The 13295-nt window shown below is 43.0% G+C and overlaps 1 protein-coding gene across 2 annotated transcripts in view; it reads right to left on the reverse strand.

Moving 5' to 3' along the window:
• Positions 1-13295, reverse strand: part of LOC127001326 (flotillin-1-like) — a 33162-nt gene that overhangs the window by 11401 nt on the left and 8466 nt on the right. For both annotated transcript variants that reach the window (XM_050865809.1, XM_050865808.1), the window contains exons 2-3: positions 3054-3129; positions 2680-2770 (exon numbers count right to left, since the gene is read on the reverse strand). In XM_050865809.1, the coding sequence (XP_050721766.1) occupies positions 2680-2770; positions 3054-3129 (167 nt within the window). The remainder of the gene's footprint in view (positions 1-2679; positions 2771-3053; positions 3130-13295) is intronic.

Consider the following 13295-nt stretch of genomic DNA (forward strand, 5'->3'; position numbering starts at 1 on the left):
AGGAAGGGAGAGGATGGAAAGAGATGAAAAAAAGGAGGAAGAGGAATGGGTGAAAGGAGAGAGAGAGAGAGAGAGAGAGAGAGAGAGAGAGAGAGAGAGAGAGAGAGAGAGAGAGAGAGAGAGAGAGAGAGAGAGTTTTATGTACACGAATGAATTTAGGTATGAAGCTGTTTATGAGGTAATTATAAATATATGAAAATGCAAAGAAAGTGTTTGCTCGTCGATGTGCCGCAGGTCTGCCGCCGGTAGGCCGGCGGTCTACCGCCGACTGACCTGCTGCAGTCGCCGGTCGGAGAAATCGAAAATCGTATATGGTCGCCGGTCTACCGCCGGTAAACCGCCGGCTTACCGGCGGTAAGCCGCCGGTCCCGGGATTATTGCCTATTTTGTCGGCGGTCAGGCCCCGATCGGCTTATCGGGAATCATCGGGGACGATCGGGACCGGGACCGGGAATGTGTGAGAGCCCCTTTAAAAACGCCGTTACTTGGCGTAACGCCGTCGCAGCAGCACACCCATCGCCACACGCAGGGTCACGCAGCCAGGATCGTCGGCACATCGAACGTCGGGACGGCGCCGGGAGTCATTGTCGTGAATGTGTGACTGGGGCTTTACACACCATCGACACGTCACGCAACACGCCATCGACACGTCACGGAATACGTCATCGATACGTCACGGACACGCCACTAACACGCCATCGACAGGTCACACCCGGCTCCTGTCTCGGTTTTCACGTTCCCCTTTTCCGGTTATTGATAAAATTTTCGCACGTTTCCTGACACTGATAAGACACGTGTTTGTTGACAGGAAGCGCCTCCCACGGTCCCACCAATACGTCCGGTGCAAATGAACTGCAGATTTCCTACCAATACGTCCGGTGCAAATAAACTGAAGATTTCCGACAAGAAGACATCACCAAGCTTCAGGAGTGAAACAAAAAGTGGCTGCTACAATTCAATTAAGAAAAATGTAAAGTTATGCACCTTGGGAGGAGATATGATATTTTCACCATGTATAATTCAGCAATTCTCTATTTACACCTTGCAAACTTAATAACGCAAGGCGAGTTAGAAGTTGCATAACATTTTAACAACACAAAGAAATTATAAGTTACAACACAGAATAAAACAACTGAACACAACACGAGAGGAGATCATCGAGACACTTCTCTACCCGAAATTGACCTCTCTTTTGGCCTCGTTATTTTGTTTTTGTTTTTGCCTTGAGTTAGTTAAAAATTACAACACAGAGAACAAGAATCTAACACTACACAAAGAAATTATAGGTTACAACACAGAACCTAACTTTGCACAACACAACGTGAGCTAAACAGGTTGCTACTATATAAAGAACAGGTCAACACAACCCACTATTACATAACAGAAGTTGAAGGTATACTGATGACGCTCTGCTTATTATTATTATTATTATCATTATTATTGTTATTATGAGAGCGAGGAGGTAGAGACGGAGGGGTGCGGACACTCGTAGAAAAACTTCATGTTCAGAAGCCCCCAAATAGCAGAGACGCCGAGGAAGGGAAAATGAAGGTGACAGTCGCGAGATAGAATTGATTGATTGATAGATAGTTTATTGTTGCGTGTATACAAGAAAGGAAGAACATGCCATCCCAACCCCAAGACAGGTCATAATAAGAGAAAGATAAGAGAATATAGAAGCTTATAGAGAGGCACAGAAGGGTCGGGTAATATATATCTTAAAACAAATGGACAGTTTAAAGGAATATATACTTTTTTACGGGGAGGAAGGGATCTCAAGGGACAAAAAACAACAACAAGAAGATAAAGCCCGCAAAAAAAAAGAGGTCAATTTCGGGGGTATCAAAATGGAACCGATGAAAACTTAAGGATTCATCTCGAGGGGAAAAAGAACGATAGCATGATAAAACCCGCTAGTTGCTGCTCCGAACAAAAGTAGAAAGAAAGAGAGGTAAAAAAAGAGGTCAATTTCGGGGGTATCAAAATGGAACTAATGAAAACTTAGTAATAATGGAACCAATGAAAACTTAGGGATTCAGGTCAAGGGGAAAAAACAACAGTATGATGAAGCCCGCTAGTAGTCGCTGCTCCGAACAAAAGTAGAAAGAAAGAGAGCTCAAAAACGAGGTCAATTTCGGCTGTATTTAAAATGGAACCAATGAAATGGAGAGAGAGAGAGAGAGAGAGAGAGAGAGAGAGAGAGAGAGAGAGAGAGAGAGAGAGAGAGAGAGAGAGAGAGATCCAAGAACCGAGACATGGACACGTTTATATCATGTATCTCGTTCGATTTCGTTCGCTTTTTGTAATGTCCTGAAAAATAATAATGATAATAATAATAATAATAATACTGATGATAATAACTACACTTGTCTTGTTTTTAATATATGCCGCTGGGCGAAACAAAACTGCTATTACGAGAGAGAGAGAGAGAGAGAGAGAGAGAGAGAGAGAGAGAGAGAGAGAGAGGAGGAGGAGGAAATGAATGGAGGCTTATGATGGGTCCACTTCACACCTGAACCTAATCCCACAACTGGAGAGAGAGAGATATGTGGCAGGGTGGTACAGAAGGAGAGACTCACGCAGAATCCCCGCGCCCGCAAGTTGCTCCTGGATCGACTATATTACTACTACTACTACTACTATTATTATTATTATTATTATTATTATTATTATTGTTACCTGAGCTACTCCAGTGACCTTGATGGCAACACCGCGGGCCGTGTACACATCAGGTGAGTGGACTGTGATGGTACGAACGTTCAGCGACAGTCTGGAAAATGTGGATACCTGATTTATTTGACCAGTTTCCTTACTTTTTTTATTTTCTTGGATTTCACACACACACACACACACACACACACACACACACACACACGCACACAAGCACACACACACTGCTTCCTTTCCCTTTCATCTCTCTCTTCATCCTTTCTCTCTCCTTTCCTTTATCATTTTTTCACTTTCTCCCTCCTATCATTTATACCTCCAATTCCTCTCTCTCTCTCTCTCTCTCTCTCACACACACTCACACACACACACACACACACACACACCTGCTCCATCTCATCAGGCCGGGCACGACGAGCACGCGGCCTCCAGTGATCATGGCTGGCTGCGTGAACCCGAGGCCTGCAAACACAAGAACATAAGAAATTAAGAACCACAGGGGTGAAACCAGTGTCCCAACGTTGCCATATTATCGTACTCAGCCACTTATGTTTTCCGATTTCTTTCTCTTTTGGCCACTCTGTAATCTTCAGGAGCAGTAAGTAGCGGGCTTTTTTTCATTATTGTTATGTTTTGTTGTGTGTGCCTTTGAACTGTCTCCTTTGCTGTAAGAACAAAACAAAACATAAGAGCTAGGCAGTGTACGACAATTTGGCAACGTCCATGAAACCCTCCAGCCAACGTTGCCATATTGTCGTACTCAGCCTCTTATGTTTGCCGATTTTCGACCCCAAAACTGCCTCCTCGACCCCAATAACTGCCTTCATATAAAGTTATCGTTAAAATGGTTAATTATTGGTGTTTTTTGGTAATAGCTGTGGCTCAGAAACAGGTAAATACGAGGCTCTGAGTACGATAATCTGGTAACGGTGAACCAGACCAGTGTTACCAGACCCTCCCCGCCGCTCTCCCACACAGTTTGGGAGCCACTGGTTTACACGAGTAGTTTGACATACATACATATAGACACTCGAATAAACGCACACATACATACATACTCACATTAACACACACACACATACATGTTGCTGTAAGTATATAGTTGAGTAGGCTACCACGATCTCCTTTTAGTTGATGTGAGGGTGTCTAACGAGTCAATATATATAGGGGCCGTATTACTTAACATCTCGTTGCCAAAGTTCACATATTTGACAAGGCTTTCGTAGGAGTTTTAGGCATTTCTAGAAGTAGTTTTATGACCCTGGTGGTAGTCTGACCCTTCCTCTGTGCCATGAACCTAACGAAACGCTCATTACAACCCAACTGATCCCTCTTTATTCTTTATTGGGTTTACAGGCTCCATTCCACCCAAAGGTACTCTATAGGGTCTCCAGTCTTATTCAATAATAAAATACAATCTTGCAAAACAGTAAACAATATAGATTTCTAAAGCACACACACACACACACACACACACACACACACACACACACACACAGAGGAATGATAATATTCCCTCACAGCCAATATTACATGAATGCAAAAATATAAAAATGAAGTACAAAGAATATAAATACCTGAGGCTACTTTCATATAAAAAATAATATAAGATCATATCCTTTTGACTTAGTACTATACTTAACACACTAAAAATATATATCATTTTGAGTTAATATGTCACTTTACATACTAGAAATGTAAATCCTATTCACTTAATACTACACTAAATATACCTAAATATATAGAATGTATATAAATATCTAATGAGATCATGCGATAAATTTAATAATACTAAATCAGAATGACTGGCATTTCTTCGCCCAGCAATTATATGACAACAAACCACAAACGATGAAAACAAAACAAACTAACACACCACAGAAACGCACGTCTATAACATAATACAAAAAACTGGGAAAAAATCAAATCATAAGGCATAGTTATCAGTGATACGCATAGTTTCCATATCATAAGCATCAGTAAATAAATAGGTCTTCAGCTTTTTTTTAAATACAACTACATTAACACTATCTTTAACATCTTTTGGTAATTTATTAAACAACTTAGCTGCACAATTACTAAAAGCTCTAAGCCCAATGTCTGTGTTATAGCGAGGTTCATGCAGCCTATGTTCATCTGACAGGAGTCTTAAAACCACATTTGTTCCTAATCTGACTGGCCGTAACCTTTAGAAATAGTTGATGTGAGAACCGAAAATGTCTTATAACACCGACGTGCTTTTTTTAAACGAACTTTATCCCTTGCGAACATTTGCTTACGAACTTTATGCATGCGAACTATTTTCATACGTATTTTGGTCCTAGAATCAAATGAACTTTATCCTACGAATTATTGCCATACGAAGTTTTTTCTATACCATACGAACTTTATCTCCGACGAATATTTGCGTACGAACATTTGCATACGAACTTTTACGTGTACGAACATTTTTCTAACGAACATTTGCACGACGAACATTTAACCTTACGATTTTTTTCCATTACGAACTTTTGACATGACGAACTTTATAACCTACGTACTTTATCTTGACACACACACACACACACACACGCAAACAAAGGGTGGGGGAGCATCACGTAAAATCAGTTTGGGAACAATGGTGTAAACATTTCTGTAGGATAGATACGTGTTGTCATGAAGCTACCCACACACAGCACATTCGTTCCATATACCATTCGTTATAGTGACGTGGATATCGAAGGTTCAACGGGAGAGCGTGAGAAGGAGTGTTTCCTGAAGTTCGGAGTCACTAAAGTCTCAGGAGAAAACAGGATGTGTGTGGCAGCTGATAAACCTACAGCACTCTAGTGGCATGATCTTTCGCCATGTTGCAGGTGGCGGTAACGTTTTGTGATAAGAAAGAGTGTGTGTGTGTGTGTGTGTGTGTGTGTGTGTGTGTGTGTGTGTGACTGCAATTCCAAAAGTCCGCACCAACTTTGTATAACTTTTTGTTGTCTGCCTCGAACTTTGCTGGAACGTCTCGTAAGAAATGGGGATGGGGGTTTCGTGGTGCAGTGGTTAGCACACTCGGCTCACAACCGAGAGAGCCCGGGTTCGATTCCCGGGCGGAGTGGAAAAATTTGGGCGGCTTTTCCGATACCCTACACCCCTGTGGCGTAACACCCATTGTACACGGGTGGACAAAGTCCAAGGGGCTCGGAGGTCCTGGGACGAGAGAGAGAGAGAGTGGCAGATTTACATGGAGGCTGCAGCCTCAGGCCCTCAGGCCCTGGGTATTCAGTGGGCCCCCGATGAGGCAATGATTAAAAAACAAATAAATTAGTAAAATAAATAAAACCAACAAAAATAATGTGAAAATATCTTTTTATTTTCCCTAAATTTACTGCTTTTCCCTTCGTAATATTTTCATTTTAGCTAAAATACAATAAGTAACGTGTAACACTGCGACAAACAACACTGGAATCAGAACTCCTTACCAGTTCCCCTCCCGCGTGTGTGAATGGCACCGTCACTGTGTGGGATCTGTAGTTTTCGCGGTTTTCAGAGTGAAATATCAGTGACAAAGTTGTGTTGTGTATATCAGGATGTCCTGTAATAACCACTGACCATTGTCAGACAGTGTTAAAACCCGGTCGTTGCCACAGCCATGATTTGTGATGAGTCTTGCAGTGTTGACTTGATCTTTGAAATGAGAAACATGGCTGGGTGATGGCCGCTCGGTGCATGGCATGGTTCATGGTGGGTTCTGTATTTTAATAACTTATGTGCTGATGGATAAGAATCCGACTGACTGATATTATAGTGAATACGAGCAACATTGTGTTGTGTTTTATCGGCATTCAGCATGCTGTATAATGACGAGTGATCATTGTCGGCCAGGAAGTGACGAAACCCCGGTCATTGCCACATACAAAGTGCGATGAGTTTTGCAGCGGTGTTTCTGTGTTGAGTGGCATGATGCGTGGCAGGATCCTGCTATATCAACAACTTTTGTGCTGAATACTGATTATAATGGACTTGTTGGATTTGTGTTGTGGTATAAACCGTATAATGCAAGGGCTGCATGTTTAAAAGATATGGAGATTGTACCCAATCCTCACCCTAATCCTAAGTCCTAACCCAAATCCTAATCCCTTCCCAACCTCCTGAGCCCCCCGCACAACCCCCGCATACTATACCGCCCAAATGCGGCCCTCTGCGGGCGGATCCGACTTGAAAACTTGAATACGCACGATAAATATATTATGTGGCCGTGGTCCATGTGGGAAACTGATCAGCTGGCGTTGTGATGCACGACGCCAACAGTTACGCCACCAGGTGCCACCTACGAGGTGCTGTGCCCGTAAGTATGTTTCTCCGTTTACTGCGCCATGACTGACTGACGTAGTCGACTTTGATCATTTATTGCATGAATATTACATTGTTGGAAACTAAAAATAACTTAATTAATAGTTACTATTGCCGGTTTCCTTCATTACTTCATCCCGAATAGGTATAGCTCCCAGCTATCTGAACACAGTAATAATATTATAATAGGCTATAATAATAATGTTACTATGATAAGCTAAAATAATATTAGGCTACCTATATAAAATATAACATTAGGATATATTAATGATATAATAGGATATAGTAATTATAATAATATAATAGGTTACCTATGTTAATTTTAATATAATAGGCAGAAATAATATTAATATAATTTGCTATAACGATAATAATAATAGTAATAATACCTGATAATTATAATAAACTAACTACCAAAGAACTCTGCACATACCACAGGTTTGAACAGTTTTCCATGAGACTGCTTTGATATTGAAAATTGTGAGCTGTGATTTTTTTTTATTACTGCCGACTACCAGCCCGCGGGCCAGGGCGCTGCTTCGCTTACCGGCCGCCTCCGGCAAAATTTCACGAACAAAAGTTTGTCCAGGGGCTTCCAGTCAGTCTGTTACGCCATTGCTACGCCCCTGTCCACCCAGCAGTGAATGGGTACCAGGTATTAATCGGGGGTTGTGTCCCGTCTCCGGGGATCTGTTCTCTTCTATAATTCCTTTTCCTGTCTCTCTCCGGCATATGTGTGTGTGTGTGTGTGTGTGAGAGAGAGAGAGAGAGAGAGAGAGAGAGAGAGAGAGAGAGAGAGAGAGAGAGAGAGAGAGAGAGAGAGAGAGAGAGAGAGAGATTATCAACCACAGATCCGTGCAGGTAAAGGAAGCAGAGAAAGAACGTCCCCAAACACACCCTCTTGAGGATCGGAAATAGTGAAATACTCAGTAAGCGTCAGTCTTTTATAATAATAATAATAATAATAATAATAATAATAATAATAATAATAATGAAAATGATAGTTAATTCCACCCACTGCTGTTAATCGTGTTACATAAAAGTTCAAAAGATATACATTCAGTGTAAGGATATATACTGGTGGACTGGGAGAGGGAAGCATGGAAAATGAGGCTGGCTGGGTGAGAGGTCCCCAACCCAAGTGAAGCGGTGTTTGTGGCGGGCGAGGTGAAGACAGGTCCTGGGAAGTGTGCATGCATGTATGGAGTGTGTTTGTGTGTGTATTCAAGGGTAACACACGTCAGGCGCCGAAGTCACTGCTTGGAGACCCTCAAATAGCCGCAGCTGGTGATACAGGAGTGAACGCTTTCCTAAGGAGACTGGCTTCCCTTCTCCCTGGCGCCAGCGTGCCGACAGGTCCCCAGAACACGCGGGCCGCACCGCAGGTCTGGTGGTAAGTCCGCCTTCGTGTGCTGCAGGTGTCTTGTTCCGGGCGCCACGTTTGGTCCTTCTTCGGCGTCCCCTCTCATGCCGCACGCGTTTGTCCCAGGCGTGGGCCGAGATGAGTGAAGGGCCATGGTGCCGAGGTGCCGACGCGCCCATCGATGAAGTAATCATAATCTTGAGTACCCATCGGATAGCAGTCTGGTCCCTGGCACCCGGTGGCACTCCATCAGTGGACCTTGTGTCAGGCGGGGATGAAGGCAATGATGAACTTCTCCTCAGACATCGTCAAACCGTAGAGAGGGATGCAAGTCTTCTCCTTCAGGACGGGGCCAGTCAAGTTCATGCTTCCCGCCGAGTCCAAGTTGAAGGGGCACAAGACCTCGTAGTCCTGGTTATGGTTCACCTCCATCACATCGATGATAGGGAAGGACTCCGAGGCACAATGACTGGGTGCTGTGGTAGCGCGCCCTGTAGCTAAGGCACAGCTGCTTACCAGGGCGAGGAGGGCGAAGAGGACCTTAGACATGGTTGTGTTTCTCTGTGAGTTAATTCTCTGAGTGACTATGTACTACGGGAGCCGTCGCTTATATGCGGTGTTCCATACGTTTTTGTGATACCGTAACGGGAAGAGAAACATCCTCCACGTTAGTTATGGAGGAAAAGTTTAACGTGTTATTGGTGAGGAAATGGGGTGGGGGAGGGTAGAGGAGACTGGGGCGGCGGCTTATCAGTGACGGATGCAACAGTTGATCAAGGCCATCCGCGACACACCATAGACGTCATTAAAGTTGTGGTGGGCGAGAGAACGGGACTTTCGCATCGCCTGATTTTCTAAACGTTGTACTAGTTTGACTTTGAGAGAAAGGAAAGCAAAGTTATTTAGAAGCGTCGTATTTTCACATGATATTCCAAACGTCATTAGGGAACGTGACTAGTATCGCCTGATTTTCGAAAGGTACAAATATGACTTTTTGAGAGGAAGGAAAGCGGAGTTATTTAGAAGTGTTGGAGTTTCACATGCATGATTTAAACTAAGTGTCGTATTCGTATTTATGAAGTCATGTGGTTAGTCTGGCTTTGGGGAGGGAGGAGAACGGACTTAGTAAAAGGTGTTAAGAGTTTCACATGATTTACTAAGCGTCGTATTCGTATTTATGAAGTCATGTGGTAAGTCTGGCTTTGGGGAGGGAGGAGAACGGACTTAGTAAAAGGTGTTAAGAGTTTCACATGATTTACTTGCGTCGTATTAGTTTTTATGAAGTCACGTGGTTAGATTTTCAGAGGTAAGTCGATATGATAGAAACCCAGTCGTGAAAAAGTGATACCAAAACAATAATCAGTAAAACGTACTAACCACGCCTTGAAATCGAGTCCGGGGTGGCGAGAGGAAGTTGGCACTGACGGAAGAGTCATAGCGACCAAGAAAAAGTGTTGAAATACAAACTAAACATTTCAGCGGATGATATTGGTCTTATACGTTTATACATTTAAATAGGTTCGTGTCTAATTTCATCTTCAGTCATTACTTGTTTACTGTAATACGAAAATGAGTTCAGTATTCGTTTACCGCCTCTGCCCGATGTTGGTTACGCACACAGTCATCATCTTCGCTTAGGAGAGATGAAATAGAAAACGAAAGTATTCATGTCGAACGGTAACGCAAATAAAATCGACAGTATTTACGTCGAGCGTTAATTCAAAGAGAATCGAAACAGGCTTTCATTGTCCTAGTCTTTGATTGACAAATATCGTATCTTCTAGGTTTCTGCAGCGAATTTAACATACAAAGAAATTACGTACACACATCTTTAGGTAATGTTTCTTGATTATTCACACTGTAATTCACTTGACTGTCTATATATGCATATTCTAGACACAGTATAAAAATACAAAACATGCTAAATACCTTTTTGGCCACAATGAAAGAGCTTAACCTGGTAGCTGCGGGGATGATGTTTTTAAAGGTCCATATGAGCAAGAAAAATGAGAAAAAATCGTCACTCAGGCAATGCATTTGTGATCAGTTTATGCATCATATATTTATTTTGAGGGTTTATATCATGGCGAAAATGTGGCCCGTCGCTGGTACACGATAAAGCCACAAATTTGTCTCGTCGCTGGTACACGATAAAGCCACAAATTTGTCTCGTCGCTGGTACACGATAAAGCCACAAATTTGTCTCGTCGCTGGTACACGATAAAGCCACAAATTTGTCTCGTCGCTGGTACACGATAAAGCCACAAATTTGTCTCGTCGCTGGTACACGATAAAGCCACAAATTTGTCCCGTCGCTGGTACACGATAAAGCCACAAATTTGTCTCGTCGCTGGTACACGATAAAGCCACAAATTTGTCTCGTCGCTGGGATAAAGCCACAAATTTGTCTCGTCGCTGGTACACGATAAAGCCACAAATTTGTCTCGTCGCTGGTACACGATAAAGCCACAAATTTGTCTCGTCGCTGGTACACGATAAAGCCACAAATTTGTCCCGTCGCTGCTACCGGGTTAACTTACTCCGATCTCCTTCCTCCCCAAAGCCAGACTTACCACATGACTTCATAAATACGAATACGACGCTCAGTAAATCATGTGAAACTCTTAACACCTTTAACTAAGTCCGCCCTCTTCCCTCCCAAAGCCAGACTAACCACGTGACTTAATAAATACGAATACGACACTTAGTTTAAATCATGCATATGAAACTCCAACACTTCTAAATAACTCCGCTTTCCTTCGTCTCGAAACTCATAATTGTACCATTAGAAAATCAGGTGGTCACGTTCCCTTGCCAAATACAACTTAAAATGCTAATATGACGTTTGGAATATCATGTGAAAATACGACACTTCTAAATAACTTTGCTTTCCTTTCTCTCAAAGTCAAACTAGTACAACGTTTAGAAAATCAGGCGATACTAGTCACGTTCCCTAATGACGTTTGGAATATCATGTGAAAATACGACACTTCTAAATAACTTTGCTTTCCTTTCTCTCAAAGTCAAACTAGTACAACGTTTAGAAAATCAGGCGATGCGAAAGTCCCGTTCTCTCGCCCACCACAACTTTAATGACGTCTATGGTGTGTCGCGGATTGCCTTGATCAACTGTTGCATACGTCACTGATAAGCCGCCGCCCCAGTCTCCTCTACCCTCCCCCACCCCATTTCCTCACCAATAACTGCATATAAGCGACGGCTCCCGTAGTAGTATAGTCACTCAGAGTATTAACTCACAGAGAAACACAACCATGTCTAAGGTCCTCTTCGCCCTCCTCGCCCTGGTGAGCAGCTGTGCTCTAGCGGCAGGGCGCGCTACCACAGCACCCAGTCTTTGTTCCTCGGAGTCCTTCCCTATCATCGATGTGATGGAGGTGAACCATAACCAGGACTACGAGGTCTTGTGCCCCTTCACCTTGGACTCGGCGGGAAGCATGAACTTGACTGGCCCTGCTCTGGAGGATAAGACTTGCATCCCTCTCTACGGTTTGACGATGTCTGACGAGATGTTCATCATTGCCTTCATCCCCGCCTGACACAAGGTCCACTGATGGAGTGCCACCGGGTGCCAGGGACCAGACTGCTATCCGATGGGTACTCAAGATTATGATTACTTCATCGATGGGCGCGTCGGCACCATGGCCCTTCACTCACCTCGGCCCACGCCTGGGACAAACGCGTGTGGCATGAGAGGGGACGCCGAAGAAGGACCAAACGTGGCCAGCTTCCTTAGGAAAGCGTTCACTCCTGTATCACCAGCTGTGGCTATTTGAGGGTCTCCAAGCAGTGACTTCGGCGCCTGACGTGTGTTACCCTTGAATAGACACACACACACTCCATACATGCATGCACACTTCCCAGGACCTGTCTTCACCTTGCCCGCCACAAACACCGCCTCACTTGGGTTGGGGACCTCTCACCCAGCCAGCCTCATGCCCCATGTTACCCTCTCCTAGTCCACCAGTATATATCCTTACGTTGAATATATATATATATATATATATATATATATATATATATATATATATATATATATATATATATATATATATATATATATATTTTTTAATGTTTGGAATTCTCTACCCTGTGATGTCGTTGACAGTACAACAGTTACGGCCTTCAAGAATAGATTAGACAATTATTTTGAATTCAACCATGTTAGATGTTAGACTCAAAAATCAATATATCAAAGAGAAAAGTCATTTAACTTTCCCCTAAAAAAGATTATTCACTGCCTCAAATTTAATATTCCATATTCGTTTGAGGCCATGCCATGGTATTGAAGGCACCCGGTGTTTGTAATTTGGTGTCTCATCGTCAAAAGCTGGCGCTTTCGTTTACAAACACTGGTCTCTCGTGAACTAAGCATGTTCAGATCAGTAAGCGTAGCCCTGTTCAGTCTCACAAAACTTTTTAACACATGAAAAGTTGCTGGAAGGCTGAATCAGACATACAGTACCACCATCCTCGTTGTTTCTAGAACGACACTCTGTACATATAAATACAACTCGTACAGTGTCGCTCTAGAAACAGCGGGGATAGTGGTAGTGGTACTGTATGTCTGATTCAGCCTTCCAGCAACTCATAATTACGGTTAAAAAGCTTTGTGAGACTGTACAAGTCTACGCTTGCTGGTCTGAGCATGCGCAGTTCACGAGAGACCAGTGTTTGTAAACAAAAGCGCCAGCTTTTGACGGTGGTCCCCACCGTCAAAAGCTGGCGCTTTTGACACAACACCGGTTCAGGCGTTTCTAGTATTACCGTCAACATGTGGTTTTCAAGTTTTGTAAGTTTTCTAAAATACAGATAATGAAAATTTGAATTCATCTGTGTTTTTTTATTTGAAATACCAATATAGTATCGTTTTCGCTTATTGGACTTATCGCTACCTTATATGGGAATTGTGGATTTA

Source organism: Eriocheir sinensis, chromosome 20, assembly GCF_024679095.1.
Source record: "Eriocheir sinensis breed Jianghai 21 chromosome 20, ASM2467909v1, whole genome shotgun sequence".
NCBI lineage: Eukaryota > Metazoa > Arthropoda > Malacostraca > Decapoda > Varunidae > Eriocheir > Eriocheir sinensis.